Here is a 27,537-nt window from a genome sequence, read left to right as displayed (position 1 = left end):
GCTCTTCCAGTTCCTCTGATGTCTCTGACGGAATTACAATGTCATCGGCAAACTTCAAAGTTTTGATTTCTTCTTCTTGGATTTTAATTCCTCCTCCGAATTTTTCTTTTGTTTCCTTTACTGCTTGCTCAGTATGTAGATTGAATAACATCTGGGATAGGCTACAGCACTGTCTCACTCCTTTTTCAACCACTGCTTCTCTTTCATGTCCCTCGACTCTTATAACTGCCAACTGGTTTACGTACAAACTGTAAATAGCCACTCGCTCCCTGTATTTAATTCCTTCCATCTTCAGAATTTGGAAGGGCGTTTCCAGTAAACATTGTCAAAAGCTTTCTCTAAGTCTACAAAGGCTAGAAACGTCGGTTTTCCTTTCCTCAATCTATCTTCTAAGATAAGTTGTAGGGTCATTATTGCCTCACGTATTCCAACATTTCTACGGAATCTAAACTGATCTTTTCCAAGGTCGGCATCTACCAGTTTTTCCATTCGTCTGTAAAGACTTCGTGTTTTGTAGTCGTGACTTATTAAACTGATATTTCAGTAATTTTCACACCTGTCAGCACCTGCATTCTTTGGGACTAGAATTATTATATTCTTTTTGACGTCTGAGGGTATTTCGCCTGTCTCAGACATCTTGCTCACCAGATGATACAGTTTTGTCATGGTTGGCTCTCCCAAGGCTGTTAGTAGTTCTAATGGAGTGTTGTCTATTCCAGGGGCCTTGTTTCAACTTAGGTATCAAATTCTTCACAATCTCAACTTCTTCTACGTCCTCTCCCGTTTCCATAATACTGCTCTCAAGTACATCGCCCTTGCATACACCCTCTATATACTCCTTCCTCCTTTCTGCCTTCCAATCACTACTTAGAACTGGTTTTCCATCTCAGTTCTTGATATTCAAACAAGTGGTTCTCTTGTCTCCCAAGGTTTCTTCAGTTTCCCTGTAGGCAGTATCTATCTTACCCCTAGTGATATATGCCTCTACATCCTTACATTTGTCCTCTAGCCATCCCTGCTTAGCCATTTTGCACTTGCCGTCGATCTCATTTTTGAGACGTTTGTATCCCTTTTTGCCTGCTTCATTTACAGGATTTTTATATTTTCTGCTTTCATCAATTAAATTCAATATTTTTTTCTAGCACTCGTTTTTTTACCTACTTGATCCTCGGACGTCTTCACTATTTCATCTCTCAGAGCTACCCATTCTTTTTCTATTGTATTTATTTACCCCGGTCTTCCCAATTGTTCCCTAATAGTCGCTCTGAAAACCTCTACAACTCAGATTCTTTCAATTTATCCGGGTCCCATCTCCTTAAGTTCCCAACTTTTTGCAGTTTCTTCAGTTTTAATTTACAGTTTTTACCCAGTAGGTTGTGCTCAGAGTCCACATCTACTCCTGGAAATGTCTTACATTTTAAAACCTTGTTCCTAAATCTCTGTCTTACCATTATATAATCTATCTGAAACCTTCCAGTATCTCCAGGCCTCTTCCATGTATACAACCTTCTTTCATGATTCTTAAAGCATGTGTTAGCTATGATTAAGTTAGCTCTGTGCAAAATTCTACCAGACGGCTTCCTCTTTCATTGCTCATCCTCATTCCATATTCACCTATTACTTATCCTTCTCTTCTTTTTCCTACTACCGAGTTCCAGTCCCCCATGACTATTAAATTTTCGTCTCCCTTCACTATCCGAATAATTTTCTTTTTTATCTCACCATACATTTCCTCAATCTCTTCGCCAACTGTGGAGCTAGTTGGCATATAAACTTGTACTACTGTGATAGGCTTGGGTTTCGTGTCTATCTTGGCTACAATAATGCGTTCGCATTATATCATGTGAGAAAAGAGCAAGCCGCAGCCATGCTTTCGAATACCGTGCTGATTCATGGACATTAGGTCTTGGTCTCAAGAAAACGCGTTATATTCCTAGTATGTGTTCGGTACAGTGCAGGCAGCTTGTAAGTAAGCTGTTTAGGTTTTTATGTTGGTAACGCCACGTAGCGCTCTGTATGAAAATCACTGACTGTGCTGTGTGCAGTCTGTCGCTGGTTTGCATTGTTGGAATATTTGCTATTGTAGTGTTGGGCAGTTGGATGTGAACAGCGCATAGCGTTGCGCAGTTGGAAGTGAGCCGCCAGCAGTGGTGGATGTGGGAAGAGAGATGGCAGAATTTTGAAAGCGGACGATCTGGACGTGTGTCCATCAGAAAGAGTAAATTTGTAATATTGGATGTCTTGAACTGATATATGTATGATAACTTTTGAACATTATTAAGGTAAATACATTGTTTGTTCTCTATCAAAATCTTTCATTTGCTAACTATGCCCATCAGTAGTTAGTGCCTTCAGTAGTCAAAATCTTTTATTTAGCTGTTAGTATTGGCGCTCGCTGTATTGCAGTAGTTCGAGTAACGAAGATTTTTGTGAGGTAAGTGATTCATGAAAGGTATAGGTTATTGTTAGTCAGGGCCATTCTTTTGTAGGGATTATTGAAAGTCAGACTGCGTTGCGCAAAAAATATTGTGTCAGTTTAGTGATGATCAGAATGTTTGAAAATCAAATAACGTAAGAGGTTTATCAGCACAGTCATTCATTAATTTTCCAAACGGGACGTTTCAAGCTGAATTAAACTACGAATAGGTGTGGCTGGTTTTTTCGAGAGATGGAAGGGGGGGGGGGGGGGGGAGGGACGCAGACGACTATGTACTCAGTGGCACCCACTGGTACGGCGGTAGCGGGATCCCTAGCAGCCCATGTGATCCTGAACAGGGGCAGGGAACCTACTTTCAGAGAAGTAAGAACGGAATGGCTCCTTCGTAATGGGTAGTTATGTCAAATGGGTAGTTACGTCACATCCTTATCTGACCACCTGCATATAAAATTGGGACTCACATAGAAAAGACGCCTAACTGAAGACAGATCTTCAATAAGGAATCGAGTGGATCTTGAGCAAATGGCACGTAAAGTGACGTCTATGATTATGACCTCATACTCAGAAAACTTCCCCATCATCAAGAAGTGTACAAACAGGAATATACCTTGGTGGAACAATAAATGGGCAAAATTTCGGAAGGCGCTTGTCAAATAGAACTTTCGGTTAACATGTAAAACTATGATCCTGTAAGATATTCTGTGAGGAGGTGGAAGGTATAGTTGCATGGGCCAAACTTCGTGAAATCCTCATCAGAGTAGCAGGCAATCCAGGAGGCACTTTGATGCGAGCGTACGAGGAGTGGGCGTGAGACGCAAGGTGTGCTCCTCAAAACTCGCTTCCCTCAGACCACTCTGGCAGATAACACAGACGAAGATTCTGCCTCTGGGAAGTACTGGTCTACAGGAAACTGTTCAAGTCACCAGGCTGTGATGGAAAATTCCCGGCTCTATTTGCAATAAGCAGGAGAGGGACCAATTAGATTCTAATGCAGAACGTTTAGGGGTAGCCCAACAGCGGGAGCCATTCCTAATGCTTGGACAACAGTGAACGTTGCTTACATTTGGAAGCTAGGGAGAACTGATCATACCAAGGCTGGGGACATGAGGCCGATCAGTGTGTCCTCCTTTCTGCTAAAGGCGTTAGAAAAACTGCTTAATGTGCCAGTTAAGGAAGGGAGGTTAACTGAGGTTTCTCTGAATGTAAACAAACAAGCTTACCAACCAGGCAAATCGCCGGCCGAAGTGGCCGTGCGGTTAAAGGCCCTGCAGTCTGGAACCGCAAGACCGCTACGGTCGCAGGTTCGAATCCTGCCTCGGGCATGGATGTTTGTGATGTCCTTAGGTTAGTTAGGTTTAACTAGTTCTAAGTTCTAGGGAACTAATGACCTCAGCAGTTGCGTCCCATAGTGCTCAGAGCCATTTTGAACCAGGCAAATCATGTGAAACAGCACTTCGCCAATTCGATGGGAAGGTGCAAAAAGCACTACACTTTCAGGAAATTTGCATCTTCCTGGACATTAAAGGGGCTTGTAGTAATACTACCATCGAATCAACGATTACAGGTGCAGAAGAGCATGGCTGTAAGATGACCTTATATAGATGGATTAAGATCATGCTGAGTGAACGAAAGGTAGGAGCCACCTTGTTCTACGAGAAAATGGTGATGAACACCACCAGAGGGTGTCCGCAAGATGTGGTTCTGTCCCACACTACTGTGGAAACTAGTGGTGAAAGAACTCGTCGTGGAGTTAAATTGAGCTGTGCTCACTCCCAACTCAGCGTTTTCGTGAACTTCGCTGTCTGTGTTTGGTTTCCCGCCCTTGTTGTGGCTCCGCTGTGGTTCTTCTTCCTTCTACATGTGGCAGTAGCGATGTGTATCGATATTTGCACAGTGTTCCATCTTTGGTTTCGTGCATATAGTTTCCAGCTATGCAAGCATTCGGTCGGTTGATTCGGACCAGGGAAGTTATTCCCGCGCTGTGCAGTCGGCTGGGTCCTCTGGCGCAGTGTCGGAGTGTGTGTGGAGTTGTCCGATCGCTACGAGCTTCGTGGTTCACCGAACCAAGGACGTCAAAGTTGAGTAGCGGTTTCAAGTACCCACGCCACGTCCATTCATGTTATGTGGTTCGTTTCGGTGGTTCGCTGTTGGGAAGGTTTTCCTGTGAGCAACACCGAGTGTTTTTATTGCTGAAATTTAGCCGCCATGCGTTGGAATTAACAATATTGGTTTGACTACAATTCAAGTGCACCAGCGGCATTTATCTGCCTTGTGGCCGTTAGTGTTCCGGTTACCTGCCCTAGCCACTAGCGTAATTTCAGGCAGTGTCCTTTCCTCACCTGTTGTCGCTGTCCAACATGAAGTGTAGTTTTGACAGCATAATACATGTACATATTTCATTGTGGAATAATTACGCCCGTAAGATTTGTGTTTGAATTCTCATGTACCGATTGGTGGCAAGCAAGTCGCTGTTCAGTCGGTCCATGGCTGTCCCTTGGTTGGGTTCCGACGGATCAAGTGTAGTTGGGCTCACTACCTGTCTCACCTAAGTGAACGAGGGCAGACCGACCCCCTGGGGGTTTCTGAGTGCTGTGGTTCGCTCTTGGGGAGGATTTCCTGTGTGTCTTTACTGTCTTTCTCACCGGTGTTTTATTGTCTGCTTATAATCTATCATAGGCAATGATAAAAAAATTCATGATTTTACTGTGTTTTATGTAAGTAAGTTTGATTTCCGGCAAGTGGATATTTACTGAAAGGTTATTGCCGTTGTGTTGTCTTTTCTTTTAGTCCGATTCCAGCTACTTAAAACTTAAGGCTTACGGTTATATACTTATTTTATTTTGGAAAATAAATTGTGGGCCTTCAGCCTTGGAAATTTATTCTTAAAATTACCTTTCAAACTTCAACATTGCGGCTTGGAGCCTTATTCTCAAAATTACCTTTTAAGCTTAAACATTGCGGCCTTCTGCATTTGAAAGGTTGTGGTAATTTATTTTAAAATCTTTAAAATGTTCTTGTGAGCCATCAGTCGTTTGCATTGCATCTTGTTTATGTTTGTCTATCCACCCTTGCCTTGAGGCTTTCAGCCTAGCTTATATATGTTGTTGTTGTTGTTGTTGTTGTGGTCTTCAGTCCTGAGACTGGTTTGATGCAGCTCGCCGTGCTACTCTATCCTGTGCAAGCTTCTTCATCTCCCAGTACCTACTGCAACCTACATCCTTCTGAATCTGCTTAGTGTATTCATCTCTTGGTCTCCCTCTACGATTTTTACCCTCCACGCTGCCCTCCAATGCTAAATTTGTGATTCCTTGATGCCTCAAAACATGTCCTACCAACCGATCCCTTCTTCTAGTCAAGTTGTGCCACAAACTTCTCTTCTCCCCAATCCTATTCAATACCTCCTCATTAGTTACGTGATCTACCCACCTTATCTTCAGCATTCTTCTGTAGCACCACATTTCGAAAGCTTCTATTCTCTTCTTGTCCAAACTATTTATCGTCCATGTTTCACTTCCAAACATGGCTACACTCCATATAAATACTTTCAGAAACGACTTCCTGACACTTAAATCTATACTCGATGTTAACAAATTTCTCTTCTTCAGAAACGATTTCCTTGCCATTGCCAGTCTACATTTTATATCCTCTCTACTTCGACCATCATCAGTTATTTTACTCCCTAAATAGCAAAACTCCTTTACTACTTTAAGTGTCTCAGCATCACCCGATTTAATTTGACTACATTCCATTATCCTCGTTTTGCTTTTGTTGATGTTCATCTTATATCCTCCTTTCAAGACACTGTCCATTCCGTTCAACTGCTCTTCCAAGTCTTTTGCTGTCTCTGACAGAATTACAATGTCATCGGCGAACCTCAAAGTTTTTACTTCTTCTCCATAATTTTTATGCCTACTCCGAATTTTTCTTTTGTTTCCTTTACTGCTTGCTCAATATACAGATTGAATAACATCAGGGAGAGGCTACAACCCTGTCTCACTCCTTTCCCAACCACTGCTTCCATTTCATGCCTCTCGACTCTTACAACTGCCATCTGGTTTCTGTACAAATTGTAAATAGCCTTTCGCTGCCTGTATTTTACCCCTGCCACCTTCAGAATTTGAAAGAGAGTATTCCAGTTAACATTGTCAAAAGCTTTCTCTAAGTCTACAAATACTAGAAACGTAGGTTTGCCTTTTCTTAACCATTCGTCTAAGATAAGTCGTAATGTTAGTATTGCCTCACGTGTTCCAACATTTCTACGGAATCCAAACTGATCTTCCCCGAGGTCCGCTTCTACCAGTTTTTCCATTCGTCTGTATAGAATTCGCGTTCGTATTTTGCAGCTGTGACTTATTAAAGTGATAGTTCGGTAATTTTCACATCTGTCAACACCTGCTTCCTTTGAGATTGGAATTATTATATTCTTCTTGAAGTCTGAGGGTATTTCGCCTGTCTCATACATCTTGCTCACCAGGTGGTAGACTTTTGTCATGACTGGCTCTCCCAAGGCCATCAGTAGTTCTAATGGAATGTGGTCTACTCCCGGGGCCTTGTTTCGACTCAGGTCTTTCAGTGCTCTGTCAAACTCTTCACGCAGTATCTTATCTCCCATTTCGTCTTCATCTACATCCTCTTCCATTTCCATAATATTGTCCTCAAGTACTTCGCCCTTGTATAAACCCTCTATACACTCCTTCCACCTTTCTGCCTTCCCTTCTTTGCTTAGAACTGGGTTGCCATCTGAGCTCTTGATATTCATACCAGTGGTTCTCTTTTCTCCAAAGGTCTCTTTAATTTTCCTGTAGGCAGTATCTATCTTACCCCTAGTGAGACAAGCCTCTACATCCTTACATTTGTCCTCTAGCCATCGCTGCCTAGCCATTTTGCACTTCCTGTCGATTTCATTTTTGAGACGTTTGTATTCCTTTTTGCCTGCTTCATTTACTGCATTTTTATATTTTCTCCTTTCATCTATTAAATTCAATATTTCTTCTGTTACCCAAGGATTTCTATTAGCCCTCGTCTTTTTACCTACTTGATCCTCTGCTGCCTTCACTACTTCATCCCCCAAAGCTACCCATTCTTCTTCTACTGTATTTCTTTCCCCCATTACTGTCAATTGTTCCCTTATGCTCTCCCTGAAACTCTCTACAACCTCTCGTTCTTTCAGTTTATCCAGGTCCCATATCCTTAAATTCCCACCTTTTTGCAGTTTCTTCAGTTTCAATCTGCAGATCATAACCAATAGATTGTTGTCAGAATCCACATCTGCCCCTGTCAATGTCTTACAATTTAAAACCTGGTTCCTAAATCTCTGTCTTACCATTATATAATCTATCTGATACCTTTTAGTATCTCCAGGATTCTTCCAGGTATACAACCTTCTTTTATGATTCTTGAACCAAGTGTTAGCTATGATTAGGTTATGCTCTGTCCAAAATTCTACAAGGCGGCTTCCTCTTTCATTTCTTCCCCCCCAATCCATATTCACCTACTATGTTTCCTTCTCTCCCTTTTCCTACTGACGAATTCCAGTCACCCATGACTATTAAATTTTCGTCTCCCTTCACTACCTGAATAATTTCTTTTATCTCGTCATACATTTCATAAATTTCTTCATCATCTGCAGAGCTAGTTGGCATATAAACTTGTACTACTGTAGTAGGCATGGGCTTTGTGTCTAATTTGGCCACAATAATGCGTTCACTATGCTGTTTGTAGTAGCTAACCCACACTCCAATTTTTTTTATTCATTATTAAACCTACTCCTGCAGTACCCCTATTTGATTTTGTATTTATATCCCTGTAATCACCTGAGCAAAAGTCTTGTTCCTCCTGCCACCGAACTTCACTAATTCCCACTATATCTAACTTTAACCTATCCATTTCCCTTTTTAAATTTTCTAACCTACCTGCCCGATTAAGGGATCTGGCATTCCACGCTCCGATCCGTAGAACGCCAGTTTTCTTTCTCCTGATAACGACGTCCTCTTGAGTAGTCCCCGCCCGGAGATCCGAATGGGGGACTATTTTACCTCCGAAATATTTTACCCAAGAGGACGCCATCATCATTTAATCATACAGTAGAGCTGCATGTCCTCGGCAAAAATTATGGCTGTAGTTTCCCCTTGCTTTTAGCCAGTCGCAGTACCAGCACAGCAAGGCCGTTTTGGTTAATGTTACAAGGCCGGATCAGTCAATCATCCAGACTGTTGCCCCTGCAACTACTGAAAAGGCTGCTGCCCCTCTTCAGGAACCACATGTTTGTCTGGCCTCTCATCAGATAACCCTCCGTTGTGGTTGCACCTACGGTACGGCCATCTGTATCGCTGAGGCACGCAAGCCTCCCCACCAACGGCAAGGTCCATGGTTCATGGGGGGGTTATATATATTAATTATTTTATTTGTAATTGTAACTGCATGCTTTTAGTCACTTGAAATTTACATCATTGATTTTTAAGATTTCTTGTTTGGAGGCCTTCAGCAGTGAAAGATTTGGAGTTTGAAGCTCGTAGTTGTAAAAGTTCGGCTATGTACCGCTTTGGTTGTAAATGTGTTATTAGATTACAATAAATTACAATTTTAAGGTGAAACTGACCCCAAACTTATTTGTCCCTTTCCAGAATCCTAATAACCTGTTCTGCCTAGTGGGTTTAGGTTTAATAAATACTAGATGACATTTTTGCCAAGGGTACCCTTTATTTGCTAGTACCGTTGTAGCAATGGCACAATGCGCATCGAACATTGTTCAAAACTGGCACAGGGAACAGGATCTAGGGGTCGGTGCCAAGAAGAGGGACCATATCCAGGAGGAGTATTGCAATCTTAAGTTCTTTGACAAAACTCTACCAGAAGAGGGGGCAGTAAAGTATCTTCAGATAAGCTGGGATGGGAAATTATCTTGGACCCCTCACATAGGAAATATATGCTCCAAGGCAAAAGGAGCTCTTATGTGCACTCAAAGGGCCTGTGGTACAAACTGAAGACTAAGCTTGAGGAGTATATACTGGACGTACGCTAAGGACCCGGGCGGGTATCCCAAGTATCAACAGCTTATGATGGAAAGCTCTTTGGTTAAATTCTCCGGAGGTAAAATAGTCCCCCATTCGGATCTCCGGGCGGGGACAACTAAAGAGATACCAAAATCAAAAAGCATTAATGTAAGAAGGATAGCAACATGGAACGTCAACTCACTTCTTAAATGTGGTAAACTGGAAAACTTGAAAATGGAAATGAAACGAATGGATATTGATGTACTGGGAGTCTCAGAAATGAGATGCCCAAACGCTGGCGACTTTTGGTCAGGGGATTACAGAATCATACACACTGGAACAGCACAAGACAGTCCCGGGATTGCAGGAGTGGGAATTATCCTTAATAAAGAGATGGGGTTAAGAGTAAAAGGATTTGTTCAACATAGTGAGAGGATAATTTATGTCCGATTGGAAACTAAACCAAGAGACACAATCATAATCCAAGTATACATGCCAACTACGAGGCACGAGGATGATGAAATCGACATGATGTATGACCACCTTGAAGAAGTAATTGGCAGAATTAAAGGAGCTGAAAACCTTGTCATCATGGGAGATATGAATGCCGTTGTTGGGGAAGATGAAGAAGAGGATGTGGCAGGGAATTTTGGATTAGTATTAAGAAATGAAAGAGGGGATAAACTTGTAGAATTCTACCAAAGAAATAAACTTTGCATTACAAATACCTTCTTTAATCATCATCCAAGAAAAAGATATACTTGGAAAATGCCTGGTGACATTAACAGATACCAAATTGACTTCATATTAGTGAAGCAAAGATTTAAAAACCAAGTTAATGACAGCAGATCATATCCAGGCTGTGATGTGGAAAGTGACAACATACTCGTTATGATGACGACTGAACTAAAATTCAAGAACATTAAAAGAAGAAGTACATGTAAATGGGATTTGACAAACCTGAAAAACGAAAATACACTGAAGCACTATCAACTAGAAACAGACAAGAAAACAAATACACAGGGCTGCAATGACATCCAAAGCAGCTGGGAAAAAATAAAAACTGGTATTTTAGAAGCAGCAGAAGAAGTAATAGGAAAAGAAAGGACAGAGAAAAGGAAGGAATGGATCACTAATGACCTACTAAATATGATGGAAGAAAGAAGGAAATTAAAAATTTCTGTGAAGAAGGAAGATCAAGAGAAATACAAGAGTCTGAAAAACAGAATCAACAGAGAGGCAAAACAAGCAAGAGAAAAATACCTTGATGATCTCTGTATTTCAGTTGAGGACAACATGAGCAAGGGAAATATCGACAAGGGCTATAAATGTGTGAGACATTGCTTTGGAGACAGAAGAAACAAGTGTAGGGCTGTGATGGATGAAAATGGCAATATGTTGGATGATGATGATGCAGTTGCAAGAAGACGGAAACAATATATAGGAAAACTGTACAGCAGACCAGACCTGTCTGAAAACATCATGGAAGAAGAAACAGAAGTAGATGCACACAACATAGATGAACCTATATTAAAGGTAGAGTTTGAACTAGCTCTGAAAAAATTGAAAAACAACAAATCGCCTGGTATAGACAATATCCCAGCCGAACTTCTGAAATCTGGAGGAGCAAAACTGAATCAGGAGTTGTATAATCTTGTTTTCAACATGTACGAGCAGGGTAAAATTCCTACAGACTTTGAGAAAAACATTATGATCCCCATTCCAAAGAAGGCAAATGCTACAAGATGTGAAAATTATAGGACACTCAGCCTAGTTACTCACGCCTCTAAAATATTAACCTCAATTATCTTAAAACGCATAGAACAAAAAGTCGAAGCTACACTCTCCGAAGACCAGTATGGATTCCGGAAAGATAGAGGAACCAGAGAAGCAATATTTGCTCTAAAACTAATAATAGAGAATCGACTAGATAAGAACCTGAAATCATACGTAGCTTTCGTAGATGTAGAGAAAGCCTTTGATAATGTTAAATGGGATAAGATGTTTGAGGTACTCAAAAAAGTAGGAATAGACCATAAAGATAGAAAAATGATATGGAACCTGTACAAAAATGAGACAGCAGTTATCCGTGGACAGACAAAGCAAGAAGAGGTGCAGATACGGAAAGGTGTCCGACAAGGTTGCGCACGTATACATTGAAGAGGCGCTGAAAAAAGTAAGGGAAAATTCACAGACAGGTGTAGTAATTCAAGGCCAACGAATAGATATGATAAGATATGCCGATGATATAGCTGTCCTGGCTGAAAGTGAAGAAGATCTTGTAGTCCTACTGAATAGAATGGGTAAAGTTATGGGTGAAGAATATAATATGAGAATTAATAAAGCAAAAACAAAAGTAATGGCATGCGACAAAGAAGATCAAGTGAAAGTCCAAGTTCATGTAGGCAATGAACTGCTTGAACAAGTTGATAAATTTACTTATCTGGGCAGTAATATTACCAGGGATGGAAGGAGCAAGGCAGAAGTGAGAAGTAGAATAGCTCAAGCAAAGGCTGCTTTTAACAAGAAGAAAAATATATTAACATCTAGGAGCATCAGCCTTGAAACCAGGAAAAGATTTTTGAAATCATATGTGTGGAGTGTGGTATGCTATGGGTGTGAAACATGGACTCTCGGGACAGAGGAACAGCAGAAGCTAAATTCTTTTGAAATGTGGTGCTATAGACGCATGCTCAAAATAAAATGGATCGACAAGATCACAAACGAAGTGGTTCTGGAAAGAGCAGGTGAGAAGAGAAGCTTCTGGAGTTTCATTGTTAAAAGAAGAGTGCAGTTTACAGGCCATCTATTAAGACATAAAGGACTCCTGAACACAATCATAGAGGGATATGTCGAGGGAAAAAGACCAAGAGGAAGACCACGACTGAGGTACATGGATCAAATCGTGAAAGATGTGGGATGTAACACCTATATATAAATGAAGAGAAAAGCTGAAAGACGCACAGAATGGAGACAAGCTGCCATTGTAGCTGTTGCAAACCAATCCTTGGATTGACCACTACAGAAGAAGGACGCTAAGGATGTTGGAAAGGTGCCTGGTTAATCATAACAGGCGGAACTAACAGCGCACCGTCTGGCAGAGTGGAGATCATGCTGGACTTGCTCCGTTACACCTTTGGGTTACAAAGCAGAAAGCAGCAAAGACCCACAAGTTAGAAACTGAAAGTGACAGGAAATCTTTAGTCGTGACTGCTACGGCCGCAGGTTCGAATCCTGCCTCGGGCATGGATGTGTGTGATGTCCTTAGGTTAGTTAGGTTTAAGTAGTTCTAAGTTCTAGGGGACTGATGACCACAGATGTTAAGTCCCATAGTGCTCAGAACCATTTGAACCATTTTTGAAATCTTTAGTAACAACTGCATGTGTGGAGCAATGGCACTGTGCAAAGATATAGTCTGGCTTACTATGAGTCGAAAACAGATAAAGGCATTGGATCATGGATATACATGATACAGGCTACACTACAGAGTGCAGTCTCTCTAGAAAAGCTGACCACTGTACTCCAGACGGAAACATCTGCTATCACAGCGTGGGTGGAGAGGAATCTGCGTAGGTAGCACAAGGATCGTGACATCTGCATTCTTTCGGAGAGCCAAGCCCCTCTGAAATCTCTACCAGCGCCTGCAAAGAGACTGCCGCGAAGCCGTCGAGTGGCTAGGAGAAAGCAACAGGGTAAACCTACTGTGGATCGCTGGTCGCTCAGGAAGCTGCTGTGGCAATGGACCAGCTGACAGGCTGGCCAGGACAGGGGCGACGACTCCATTTGTTGTACTGGAACTTGTCCTAACCATCACTAAGGACAATGCGTAGCTGGTCAGTAGGCAGCACGCAGAATATTGGACTACGCCGCGAAAACGGAAACATGGAAATCTAATGAGGGAGAAGCCATGTTGCACGAGTATTTCTGTAATCCTGGACTTGAAGATGAGGCTAATTGAACGCATGGTGTGACTCACGAGTGGCTATTGGAACCTAAAAAACATCTACACACAAAGAATATAGAGAAAAAAGTCCCTAAGTGCAGACTGTGCAGTGAAGGGGGTAAAACTGCACCATATTTAATATGCGAATTAAAGCGCTGCAAGTTAAAAGACACAGAATGTTTGAATAGTTAATTCCTGAAATCAGTGTGTCACCCAAACAACTAGTAAAAGGTACCGGTTGGCTGCTCTAGAATTATTACAAGCGGAACTGCACAATAGACAGTTTCGGTATTGGCAAGAGTGGGCCATCTCAGATCAGGACAGCTTATCGGCAGAAATTAGCCATCTCCGCTCCGTGTTTGCCCAGAACGGGTACTCCGAGAAGCAGATCCGGAACGCATTTCGACCAGCACGCTCCAAACCTCAAGAACAGCCTGAAGAAGCAGAAAACACCACGGGGTTGGTTTTTCTACCGTATGTCGGTGGCGTGTCTTTTAAGATCGGCAGAATTTTAAAGAAATACCGGATTAAATGTGTTTTCCGGCCTCCAGCACGAGTGCAATCGATGCTGGGCTCTGTTAAAGACAACCTCGGCCTGAGGAGACCAGGAATATATAAAATTCCGTGCCAATGTGGGAAGTCTTATATTGGCCAGACGTGTCGTACGGTCAAAGACAGATGCGACGAACATAAACGTCACACGAGGTTGGGTCAGCCAGAGAAATCTGCGGTTGCTGAACACTGCCTTGACACGGGACACGGCATGAATTATGAAGAAACCGAGATCCTCTCGCATGCTTCCACATATTGGGACTCCATCATCAAAGAGACGGTCGAAATACGTATAAGCAGTGACCTAATAAACAGAGACACGGGGATTCACCTGAGCAAAGCCTGGCAGCCAGCCTTGGCGGCACTAAGAAACCGTCATCCGCAGATTAGCAGCCGCACCGAGTCAACGCAGGTGGGAAGCCTTAGCGCGCCAACAGCTCGCGCACGCGAGCGGGGTCCGTCGCTCCCGGCCGCATTTTCCCGCGCCGCGGCGCGCTTCCGCAGACCGCGACCCGTTTCTCCAGCAGAGGGCTCTGGTATCCGACGCTGTCTACGATTGGTCTTCGATGACGTTATGCCCCGCTGGCGCCTGCGCTGTTCTAGAAAGCCAGCGTATAAATTGGCGAGCTTCTCAGCGACGCGACAGTAGCACCTGAATGGCTGGCTCTGAGCACTATGGGACTTAACATCTATGGTCATCAGTCCCCTAGAACTTAGAACTACTTAAACCTAACTAACCTAAGGACAGCACACAACACCCAGCCATCACGAGGCAGAGAAAATCCCTGACCCCGCCGGGAATCGAACCCGGGAACCCGGGCGTGGGAAGCGAGAACGCTACCGCACGACCACGAGATGCGGGCAGCAGCACCTGAAGATGACGGGCAGTTGTGTCGCTGAAATATTGTGCGGTTTCTGCAATATTAGTCTAGTTTGCTTACTTTCATATGCTTATGTCGTATGGTATTATATTTTGGGGTAACTCTTCCCATTCTAAAAGGATATTTTTGGCTCAGAAACTGGCGGTTCGGGCAGTGAGTGGTGTGAGTTCGCGAACCTCCTGTCGACCCCTGTTTACGAGTCTGGGTATTTTGACACTGGCCTCTCAATACTATATATATACACTCCTGGAAATTGAAATAAGAACACCGTGAATTCATTGTCCCAGGAAGGGGAAACTTTATTGACACATTCCTGGGGTCAGATACATCACATGATCACACTGACAGAACCACAGGCACATAGACACAGGCAACAGAGCATGCACAATGTCGGCACTAGTACAGTGTATATCCACCTTTCGCAGGCTGCTACTATCCCACGGAGACGATCGTAGAGATGCTGGATGTAGTCCTGTGGAACGGCTTGCCATGCCATTTCCACCTGGCGCCTCAGTTGGACCAGCGTTCGTGCTGGACGTGCAGACCGAGTGAGACGACGCTTCATCCGGTCCCAAACATGCTCAATGGGGGACAGATCCGGAGATCTTGCTGGCCAGGGTAGTTGACTTACACCTTCTAGAGCACGTTGGGTGGCACGGGATACATGCGGACGTGCATTGTCCTGTTGGAACAGCAAGTTCCCTTGCCGGTCTAGGAATGGTAGAACGATGGGTTCGATGACGGTTTGGATGTACCGTGCACTATTCAGTGTCCCCTCGACGATCACCAGTGGTGTACGGCCAGTGTAGGAGATCGCTCCCCACACCATGATGCCGGGTGTTGGCCCTGTGTGCCTCGGTCGTATGCAGTCCTGATTGTGGCGCTCACCTGCACGGCGCCAAACACGCATACGACCATCATTGGCACCAAGGCAGAAGCGACTCTTATCGCTGAAGACGACACGTCTCCATTCGTCCCTCCATTCACGCCTGTCGCGACACCACTGGAGGCGGGCTGCACGATGTTGGGGCGTGAGCGGAAGACGGCCTAACGGTGTGCGGGACCGTAGCCCAGCTTCATGGAGACGGTTGCGAATGGTCCTCGCCGATACCCCAGGAGCAACAGTGTCCCTAATTTGCTGGGAAGTGGCGGTGCGGTCCCCTACGGCACTGCGTAGGATCCTACGGTCTTGGCGTGCATCCGTGCGTCGCTGCGGTCCGGTCCCAGGTCGACGGGCACGTGCACCTTCCGCCGACCACTGGCGACAACATCGATGTACTGTGGAGACCTCACGCCCCACGTGTTGAGCAATTCGGCGGTACGTCCACCCGGCCTCCCGCATGCCCACTATACGCCCTCGCTCAAAGTCCGTCAACTGCACATACGGTTCACGTCCACGCTGTCGCGGCATGCTACCAGTGTTAAAGACTGCGATGGAGCTCCGTATGCCACGGCAAACTGGCTGACACTGACGGCGGCGGTGCACAAATGCTGCGCAGCTAGCGCCATTCGACGGCCAACACCGCGGTTCCTGGTGTGTCCGCTGTGCCGTGCGTGTGATCATTGCTTGTACAGCCCTCTCGCAGTTGGTTCAAATGGCTCTGAGCACTATGGGACTCAACTGCTGAGGTCATTAGTCCCCTAGAACTTAGAACTAGTTAAACCTAACTAACCTAAGGACATCACAAACATCCATGCCCGAGGCAGGATTCGAACCTGCGACCGTAGCGGTCCTGCGGTTCCAGACTGCAGCGCCTTTAACCGCACGGCCACTACGGCCGGCCCTCTCGCAGTGTCCGGAGCAAGTATGGTGCGTCTGACACACCGGTGTCAATGTGTTCTTTTTTCCATTTCCAGGAGTGTATATTCCTTACTATCATTTCTTGTTAATAATATTAGCTTGTTCCCAAGAAAAAGCAGCTTCCACTCAGTTAATACTCGGCAGAAATGAAACCTGCATTTGGATCGGACTTCCTTAACTCTTGTGCAGAAAGGTACGCAGTGTACTGCTGCATCCATTTTCAATAAGCTACCACTCGAATTCAAAAATCTTAGCAGTAATCCACGCGCTTTCAAATCCAAACTGAAGAGTTGCCTCATAAGTCACTCATTCTATTCCGTCCAGGAGTCCCTTGAAAAATTAAGCTGAATCTTGTTGTATTGTTGATTGCGTTTACTTAAACTTATGGACTCACTTTTTTCGGGTTCATAAACATTTATTTTTATCTGTTATTACTTTTATGCTGTAATTTCATGTATTGACACGTTCCATGACCTTGGAGATTTGCTCCTCAGTTTGGTCCCACTGAGCTTGACATGTAAATAAATAAATAAATAAAATAAGATAAATTTTTGAGATCTGAACAAAAGATGATGCACAGATGATTCAACAAATATGTCAAAACATGTTTGGCACATAACAAGATAAGTTCTTTGCATTAATTGTTGGGTGAAATTCAGATAATTAAGGATGTTAAAACATTTGAGTCGGCTTTTTTATTTCTATTTTTTAATTTGAAAATCCTTGATGAGAAGAAGTTTTCTTGAAATGTACTGCAGAATATTTTGCAGAATTCGGCTGAAATTAGTTGTCTGATGAGACAGGTGTACACAGTGAAGAAGATTACGTTTGGATTTACTTCCAACGCAAGTCAGTTTCTACTCGTATTACCGTGTTTTAAAAAGAAACCTACCAGTCCACCCAGATAAAATGGCTAAACGGAACGACTCGTAGAAGCGGTGAATGTCAGTGTGACGCACGCTCTGGAATCGCCATTCCCCGTCTGCTAATTTCGATAACACTTGCTCCAATAGCAGTGCGCTGTTGGCCCGTGGGCCAGCCAGCCGCCAGCCTCGCCCTACCTTGAAGATGGTGCAGGAGGTGGTGAGCGCGAGGCAGACGGAGGTGGCGACGGTGGGCAGGTTGGACCAGTGGCCGCGCAGGCCTGCCAGCTGCCCCAGCACGCTGCACAGCAGCATGAGCAGGCTCCAGGCGGTGTAGGCCGAGTACAGCAGCCGCCTGCCCCCCGTGGGCCACAGCCCGACCGCGCGCAGCACGCCGCACGGCAGCCGCAGGTCCACCAGCTGCGCACACACGCAAGGAAGCGCCCTTCAGCAGGTGCAGCTCACACCACCACACTGCGCCAGCGCACGAGTTGTTGCGACCTTTCCACAGAGGTCGGTGTAGCCTGGTAACGATAAAACAAATGCTCAGTTATCAGTTCGAGCCGAGTCTTTTATCCCTTTCCCGTAGGCGTTTTTGAGACATAATGAAGCACTACGTTAAAACCCTGTCATTTCGTAAGCATAGTGTGTCAAGCACAGACACCGTGAGGCAGCTAGCAAACATGACGGTCACCAAAAACCTAGTTATGCCTTATTATGGCAGCCCAAATAACTGTAATTGGGTAGTGGAACTAGTTTTCAACATACACTACTGGCCATTAAAATTGCTACACCAAGAAGAAATGCGGATGTTAAACGGGTATTCATTGGACAAATATATTATGCTAGAACTGGCAAGTGATTACATTTTCACGTAATTTGGGTGCATAGATCCTGAGAAATCAGTACCCAGCACAACCACCTCTGGCCGTAATAACGGCCTTGATACGCCTGAGCATTGAGTCAAACAGAGCTTGGATGGCGTGTCCAGGTTCAGCTGCCCATGCAGCTTCAACACGATAGCACAGTTCATCAGGAGTAGTGACTGGCGTATTGTGACTAGCCAGTTGCTCGGCCACCATTGACCTGACGTTTTCAATTGGTGAGAGATCTGGAGAATGTGCTGGCCAGGGTAGCAGTCGAACATTTCTGTATCCAGAAAGGCCCGTACAGGACCTGCAACATGCGGTCGTGCATTATCCTGCTGAAATGTAGGGTTTCGCAGGGATCGAATGAAGGGTAGAGCTACGAGTCGTAACACATCTGAAATGTAACATCCACTGTTCAAAATGCCGTCAATGCGAAAGAGGTGACCGAGACGTGTAACCAATGGCACTGCATACCATCACGCCGGGCGATACGCCGGTATCGCCATGACGAATTCACGCTTCCAATATGCGTTCACCGCGATGTCGCCAAACACCGATGCGACAATCATGATGCTGTAAACAGAACCTGGATTCATCTGAAAAAATGACGTTTTGCCATCCGTGCAACCAGGTTCGTCGTTGAGTACACCATCGCAGGTGCTCCTGTCTGTGATGCAGCGTCAAGGTTAACCGCAGCCATGGTTTCCGAGCTGATAGTCTATGCTGCTGCAAACGTCGTTGAACTGTTCGTGCAGATGGTTGTTGTCTTGCAAACGTCCTCATCTGTTGGCTGAGGGATCGAGACGTGGATGCACGATCCGTTACAGCCATGCGGATAAGATGCCTGTCATCTCGATTGCTAGTGACACGAGGTCGTTGTGATCCAGCACGGCGTTCCGTATTACCCTCCTGAACCCACCAATTCCATATTCTGCTAACAGTCATTGGTTCTCGACCAACGCGAGCGGCAATGTCGCGATACGATAAACCGCAATCGCAATAGGCTACAACCGACATTTATCAAAGTCGGAAACTTGATGGTACGCATTTCTCCTCCTTACACGAGGCACCACAACAACGTTTCACCAGGCAACGCCGGTCAACTGCTGTTTGTGTATGAGAAATCGGTTGGAAACTTTCCTCGCGTCAGCACGTTGTAGGTGTCGCCACCGGAGCCAACCTTGTGTGAATGCTCTGAAAAGCGAATCATTTGCATATCACAGCATCTTCTTCCTGTCGGTTAAATGTCACGCCTGTAGCACGTCATATTCGTGGTGCAGCGATTTTAATGGCCAGTAGTGTAGTCACCAAATGCCTGTTGAAGCAGTCGCCACCCGTTCCTTTCCTGCACGACAGACAGCCGCTCCTTGGTCACAGAACCTACAGAGACAGACGCACATATGTCGGCCAGTGCCCGTGTCTCTCACTCTGTGATTGCTGTCTGTCAGTTCTTCGATTGCGTATAAATTCTGGTCTGCGGCCCACATCGATGGCCTTCCAGGTCAGCATCTCTGAGACTCCATTGCACTAGAGCTGGACATGACATTTCATTTGACCCACATGCAGCCAGATTTTATCGTTGAATCTGTGTGCAATTTAGACAATTCAGACGTCTTCCCCAGAAGAATTGTGCTGTCACGTGTACTTCAAATTTGGGGTTCCTTTGTAGTTTTCACGCCCACTCACTCACACACCTATTACTTGTAACGCTAGCAGAATTGTATCTGCAGCAAGTGTTGTAGTTATTCACTGCAGGTTCGAGCCTAGGGAAAGGAGGACAGCAACCGGCACGTCTGGTAGTATGATAATGCTGTAATCAGCTGGTTATCACAGGGCATTCAAAAACAGATAACGATCTCATCTGAGGGTCCACTGACAATGATTGCTGCTGTCACGTTAAACGCTTGTGCTCGTTATAATCAAGGTCATCCCCCCTCCCTCCGGATAATCACTGGCAGTTGTTCAGGGCCACACCCATCATACCTCTTCCTCTCTCCCTGCTTACCCCTGTCCCCTGGAACAATAAGATTCGAGCACCCCCTCCCTCTTTTCATATTTTATAACTGGGTCACGTAAGTGGATGACTTCAATCTGGAGCTACTCACCATAGGGTGGCTATTTGTTAATAGCACAATAATGTTATTGTAATTATCTTAAGTAATTTCAGTTGTGCTCTATGGTGTGAGAATCCCTTGATCACAAATTAAATTTAATATTACGCCATTTTCGTCATTTAACGAACCAGAAGAGGCCACATCCAGGAATACACGTAACTACTATAATTTTCCCATATACACCAATAATTTTTACATATTTTTCCACATTTTAAATAGTTTTTCGTATTAAATGAAACAACAAGTTTATTGTTACCAGTCACTGTTTATTTATCTCCAAGGCTCAAACCTCCATCATCAGGTGGATTTATATTTGTTAGTATGACATTTGTGTGTGTTGTGTTACGAGTTTTTGGACGAACTTGTGGCACTGTCTCCAGTGGTCACAGTTTCCTTTCACTGTCGTAACACATCACATGTGTACTGTCATATTTTGTAAACAAAAATTTATGTGTGTTACAAAACTAACGTGTTGCCCTCTTGGTCGAGATATTGGCATCATAGCAAATTCTACAAGCACTGCAGTTTTACCGATTTCCAAACAAAGACTGCATTTGTAAGAAATACCACATCACAGTCTTCATAAGTCACCGTCCTACATGTCTTGTACGTGGTGTCATAGTTCAGACATTAAAACGAACATGTTGTTGGAAACAGTGACGCCACATGTCCATTATAATTATCCGGGCTGTTATGCCGTGGTCGGTTGGTGAATTCTTTCTAAGATCCTAACGTTTCGTCCCCGTCTGCGGGAGACATCTTCAAGGGGGTCTGTAGCTCCAGCTACAGACCCCCTTGAAGATGTCTCCCGCAGACGGGGACGAAACGTTAGGATCTTAGAAAGAATTCACCAACCGACCACCGCATAACAGCCCGGATAATTACAATGGACATGACATTTCCGGCCGTGAAAGTCTACATTTTAGTAAATGACGCCACAGTATATTATGTCTGCCCCCGGCAGCTGAGTGGTCAACGCGACAGAATGTCAATCCTCAGGGCCCGGGTTGGATTCCCGGTTCGGTTGGAGATTTTCTCCGCTCAGGGACTGGGTGTAGTGTTGTCCTAACCACCATCATTTCATTCCCATCGACAGGCAAGTCGCCGAAGTGGCGTCAACTCGAAAGACTTGCACCTGGCGAATGGCCTACGCGACGGGAGGCAGTAGTCACACGACATTTATATTTATTTTAGTATATTTATGACGTCTCAGCAAAATTCCCAGGTTTACCGATTTCCAACCAACGATATGTTATGAACACTTGGTTCAAGAACCATAAAAGAAGGTTGTATACATCGAAGAAGCCTGGAGATACTGACAGGTTTCAGATGGATTGTATAATGGTAAGACAGAGATTTAGGAACCAAGTTTTAAATTGTAAGACATTTCCAGGAGCAGATGTTGACTCTGATCACAATCTATTAGTTATGAACTGTAGATCAAAACTGAAGAAACTGCAAAAAGGTGGGAACTTAAGGAGATGGGACCTAGATAAACTGACTAAACCAGAGGTTGTACAGAGTTTCAGGGAGAGCATAGGCGAACAATTGACAGGAATGGGGGAAAGAAATACAATAGAAGAAGAATGGGTAGCTTTGAAAGATGATGTAGTGAAGGCAGCAGAGGACCTAGTAGGTAAAAAGACGAGGACTAGTAGAAATCCTTGGGTAACAGAAGAAATACTGAATTTAATTGATGAAAGGAGAAAGTATAAAAATGCAGTAAATGAAGCAGGCAAAAAGGAATACAAACGTCTCAAAAATGAGATCGACAGGAAGTGCAAAATGGCTAAGCAGGGATGGCTAGAGGACAAATCTAAGGATGTAGAGGCTTATCTCACTAGGGGTAAGATAGATACTGCCTACAGGAAAATTAAAGAGACCTTTGGAGAAAAGAGAACCACTTGTATGAATATCAAGAGCTCAGATGGAAACCCAGTTCTAAGCAAAGAAAGGAAAGCAGAAAGGTGGAAGCAGTATATAGAGGGTCTATACAAGGGTGATGTACTTGAGGACAATATTATGGAAATGGAAGTGGATGTAGTTGAAGATGAAATGGGAGATACGATACTGCGTGAAGAGTTTGACAGAGCACTGAAAGACATGAGTCGAAACAAGGCCCCGGGAGTAGACAAAATTCCATTAGAACTACTGACGGCCTTGGGAGAGCCAGTCCTGACAAAACTCTACCACCTGGCGAGCAAGATGTATGAGACAGGGGACATACCTTCAGACTTCAAGAAGAATATAATAATTCCAATCCCAAAGAAATCAGGTGTTGACAGATGTGAAAATTACCGAACTATCAGTTTAATAAGTCGCGGATGCAAAATACTAACGCGAATTCTTTACAGACGAATGGAAAAACTGGTAGAAGCCGACCTCGGGGAAGATCAGTTTGGATTCCGTAGAAATATTGGAAGACGTGAGGCAATACTGACCCTACGACTTATCTTAGAAGAAAGATTAAGGAAAGGCAAACCTACATTTCTAGCATTTGTAGACTTAGAGAAAGCTTTTGACAATGTTGACTGGAATACTCTCTTTCAAATTCTGAAGGTGGCAGAAGTAAAATACAGGGAGAGAAAGGCTATTTACAATTTGTACAGAAACCAGATGGCAGTTTTAAGAGTCGAGGGACATGAAAGCGAAGCGGTGGTTGGAAAGGGAGTGAGACAGGGTTGTAGCCTATCCTCGACGTTATTCAATCTGTATATTGAGCAAGCAGTGAAGGTAACAAAAGAAAAATTCGGAGTAGGTATTAAACTCCATGGAGAAGAAATAAAAACTTTGAGGTTCGCCGATGACATTGTAATTCTGTCAGAGACAGCAAAGGACTTGGAAGAGCAGTTGAACGGAATGGACAGTATCTTGAAAGGAGGATATAAGATGAACATCAACAAAAGCAAAACGAGGATAATGGAATGTAGTCGAAGTAAGTCGGGTGATGCTAAGGGAATTAGATTATGAAATGAGACACTTAAAGTAGTAAAGGAGTTTTGCTATTTGGGGAGCAAAATAACTGATGATGGTCGAAGTAGGGGGGATACGCTAAACAGATTCAGAAGGATGTAGGTTGCAGTAGGTACTGGGAGATGAAGAAGCCTGCACAGGACAGAGTTGCATGGAGAGCTGCATCAAACCAGTCTCAGGACTGAAGATCACATCAACGACAACATATATAAATAATCACATAGGGAGATGATGACCTGTATTTCCAACCACTGGAGGTTATTCAAGGCAGACAAGTCTAAGCAAGGGTACAACCAATCAACGTGACACCTGTTGGGGTAGACCATACGTCAGATGCTTACATGTGTGGTACCGCTGCAGTAGCGCTGGCTGAGAAAGTTGCAATATTTAGCGACAGATCTGCCTCCTGGTGGCAAAATCACTGCTATGAAAGCAGGCACTCCAGGAAGAGACATTCTACCCATGGCAAACAGGCCCCAACATGTCAGTGGGAATATGAGGGCTGCACTGCAGATCAGCGCCCTCCCCTCCCTCCTCACACTCTCTGGCCCAGTCAGAGTCGAGCTGCCGAACCAACCTGGTTTCAGAACTAGCGCTTATCTATGGGCGACGTCAATCTTGGTTAACAAGAATTCCCGGCAACACCGCGAAGTCAACTATTGCTAGAAAATTCGTAAATAACTAAAAAAAAATCCGAGTAGGAGCACTACCTATACTTCTCTGTCCATCACAATGGTTAGGTTAGTGTGGTGTTTCCTTGAAACGTGGCAGGAATGGCACAGTGCGACAAATCTGCTACATTCCCCTACACGTGAACCATACTGAGCACATCGGGAAAAAATTAGCGACAAATACAATCCTGCAAGCACAGTGGCGGTGGACTCGATCTGCCTGTGCTCGCAACGTAGAATAAAAAGACTTTTAACACGAAATAGTATCTTGTTATCGTAGTGCGCTGCGTCACTGTAAGACTCTAGAATACATGCAGAAATAATCCAATGTATTTACACACGTCCTCTCCACCCAAATGAGACTGAGTTATGGCCACTGTGCAGCAAAAATTAACGATTTCTACATATGAAGTCAAAGACTCACAGAGGTGACGGCACATCTCTCACTTTATGATAAAGTGCAACGTTGGAGAGCTGCAGACTTTTCATGCCATTTGTCGATAACTCAAATCTCCAAAGCCTACATGTAGCTACAATTAACTATTCACAAACAGGAATGAACGAGAACAACACACGCATACTGACTGTTGGGAAGAAACGGCCTGCACGTACCTGATCGCAGTAGAATCGCCGCTACTTCTTCTCGATTCTCATGACGCAATTAACTCCACGTTGCCTCCTCAGCCTGCAACGTCTTGCATACGAAGTACTCCATCCCTCCGAGAAGTATAACGCATCTGTACTTTCAACGTAGTCGAACCTTTCAGCAGGGGAAGTTGCACCACGCCCACATCACCACACTCATTGGCTCCAAGTAATCGCGGGAAATATTGCTACACATCAAACATTCGCTGCCCAGTCTCGCTAGCGTTAACCGCCGCATGCCTCCCCCCCACCCACAAGTCATCAATAGCAACGCCTGGCACGGAGAGGCCAGTTTGTGACCAGTAAAAGCAGCAGCAGCTGTATACCGACCACGCGCTGCCGTCACTTGTTATGCAGGTAGTAAGTCACATGAGTAAAGCACTATACAGCCAGCAGATGGTGAATGCAGGCAGCTGCAAAACATCCTAAAATCTTTTTCTTATTATATGTCTCCCTAAATACCGTGAGTGGAACGCCACTAATTGTAGAAAAATTTCCCATGCAGCAGGAGTTTATTAAGTCGTCCGCACAAAGAAAAAACAGTCTGTCACTAGCGATGACAAATAAGCAGTAAGTTGTGTCGTGTTGACAGCCTGACCACCGTGATGGCATCATTAAATTTATCGTTTTATTCACGCATACAATGGCAAAATACGATGGATGTATTGCAAGACAGGTCTGCCCACCGCTTCCTACGAAGATGAAAAACGGAGATCGAAATAAAAAAAAAACTTATGGTCAGCCTATGTAGTTTATAAAGTTGAAGGCCACATCCAGTAGCAGTGAATTATTTGTTGCTTTTGGTAATACTGTAATACACTCCTTGCTAACTAGGTACAAGACTTTTACCAAAACCAATCATGAAATCCTGCTCGAATGTTAATGTGCTGTCGTCGTGAGCATCTGTGGAAAGATGTAGAAGGGCAGTGAAACTACTACTAGGCGCTAAATGATTGGACGTCCACGACTCCCCCCAGAACGTGAGGTTCGGAGGTTCAAAAATTCAAATGGCTCTGAGCACTTTGGAACTTAACATCGGAGGTCATCAGCCCCCTAGAACTGCGCGGTTCCGGACTGAAGCGCCTAGAACCGCTCGGCCACCGTGGCCGGCGAGGTTCGGAGCATTATCTGCTCCGTAAAGTAGGATGGATGGTGATCTGTGGCGTCTCTAACGAAAGAGCACAATCCTGATGCATCCACAAGTGTTTCGGACACACCATTCATCGTACATTGTTGAACATGGAGCTTCACATCAAACCACCCCTACGTGTTTATATGTTGGCCCAACGACATCATCAGTTACGACTGCAGTGATCACAGGAACACAGGAATTCGAGCGTCAATCAATGGAAATGTATCGGCTCTTCGGATGAATCCACAAAACGCCGTCATCGAGGTGAACGGCGACTCGAAACGTGCAGCGCCCACGTACGCAGGCTGGAGGGAGCAGTATTATGCTACGGGAGACATTCACTTGCATAGGACCTGTGGTAGTGATCGAAAAAGCACTGTCATGTGCGAACTACTTGCATATCTTCGTGCTTGATGCCTTCCCGATGACGATGTTAGTATTCAGCAGCGTAATTGTTCATGTCTCGGAGACAGAGCCATGCTACAGTAGGCTGAACTCACGTTGATGTCTCTGCGACCAAATTTGCCTGATGTAGATCCTATGGAAACCATCTGTGCCGCTATAGGGTGCCAACACCACGTACTAAAACCAGCGGTCCCTTATTTCTACTTCTACATCTACATTTATACTCCGCAAGCCACACAACGGTGTGTAGCGGAGGGCACTTTACGTGCCACTGTCATTACGTCCCTATTCTGTTCCAGTCGCGTATGGTTCGCGGGAAGAACGACTGTCTGAAAGGCTCCGTGCGCGCTCGAATCTCTCTAATTTTACATTCGTGATCTCCTCGGGAGGTATAAGTATGGGGAAGCAATATATTCGATACCTCATCCAGAAACGCATCCTCACGAAACCTGGAGAGCAAGCTACTCCGCGATGCAGAGCGCCTCTCTTGCCGAGTCTGCCACTTGAGTTTGCTAAACATCTCCGCAACGCTATCATAGTTACCAAATAACCCTGTGACGAAACGCGCCGCTCTTCTTTGGATCTTCTCTATCTCCTCCGTCAACCCGATCTGGTACGGATACCACACTGATGAGCAATACTCAAGTATAGATCGAACGAGTGTTCTGTAAGCCACCTCCTTTGTTGATGGACTACATTTTCTAAGGACTCTCCCAATGAATCTCAACCTGGTACCCGCCGTACCAACAATTAATTTTATATGATCATTCCACTTCAAATCGTTCCGTACGCATACTCCCAGATATTTTACAGAAGTAACTGCTACCAGTGTTTGTTCCGCTATCATATAATCATGCAATAAAGGATCCTTCTTTCTATGTATTCGCAATACATTACATTTGTCTATGTTAAGGGTCAGTTGCCACTCCCTGCACCAAGTGCCTATCTGCTGTAAGTCTTCCTGCATTTCGCTACAATTTTCTAATGCTGCAACTTCTCTGTATACTACAGCATCATCCGCGAAAAGCCGCATGGAACTTCCGACACTACCAGGTCATTTATATATATTGTGAAAAGCAATGGTCCCATAATACTCCCCTGTGGCACGCCAGAGGTTACTTTAACGTCTGTAGACGTCTCTCCATTGATAACAACATGCTGTGTTCTGTTTGCCAGAAACTCTTCAAACCAGCCACACAGCTGGTCTGATATTCCGTAGGCTCTTACTTTGTTTATCAGGCGACAGTGCGGAACTGTAT

At 44.5% G+C, this 27,537-nt stretch overlaps 1 protein-coding gene across 1 annotated transcript in view; it reads right to left on the bottom strand.

Annotated features, from left to right (window-relative positions):
• Positions 1-27,537, bottom strand: part of LOC124612552 (odorant receptor Or2-like) — a 170,473-nt gene that overhangs the window by 130,928 nt on the left and 12,008 nt on the right. The window contains exon 2 of the mRNA XM_047140827.1: positions 17,668-17,889. Coding sequence (XP_046996783.1) covers positions 17,668-17,889 — 222 coding nt within the window. The remainder of the gene's footprint in view (positions 1-17,667; positions 17,890-27,537) is intronic.

The sequence above is a fragment of the Schistocerca americana genome, chromosome 4, assembly GCF_021461395.2.
Source record: "Schistocerca americana isolate TAMUIC-IGC-003095 chromosome 4, iqSchAmer2.1, whole genome shotgun sequence".
Taxonomy (NCBI): Eukaryota; Metazoa; Arthropoda; class Insecta; order Orthoptera; family Acrididae; genus Schistocerca; species Schistocerca americana.
Note: the sequence above shows the minus strand (reverse complement) of the source record. Positions and strands in the feature narration are given on the sequence as shown.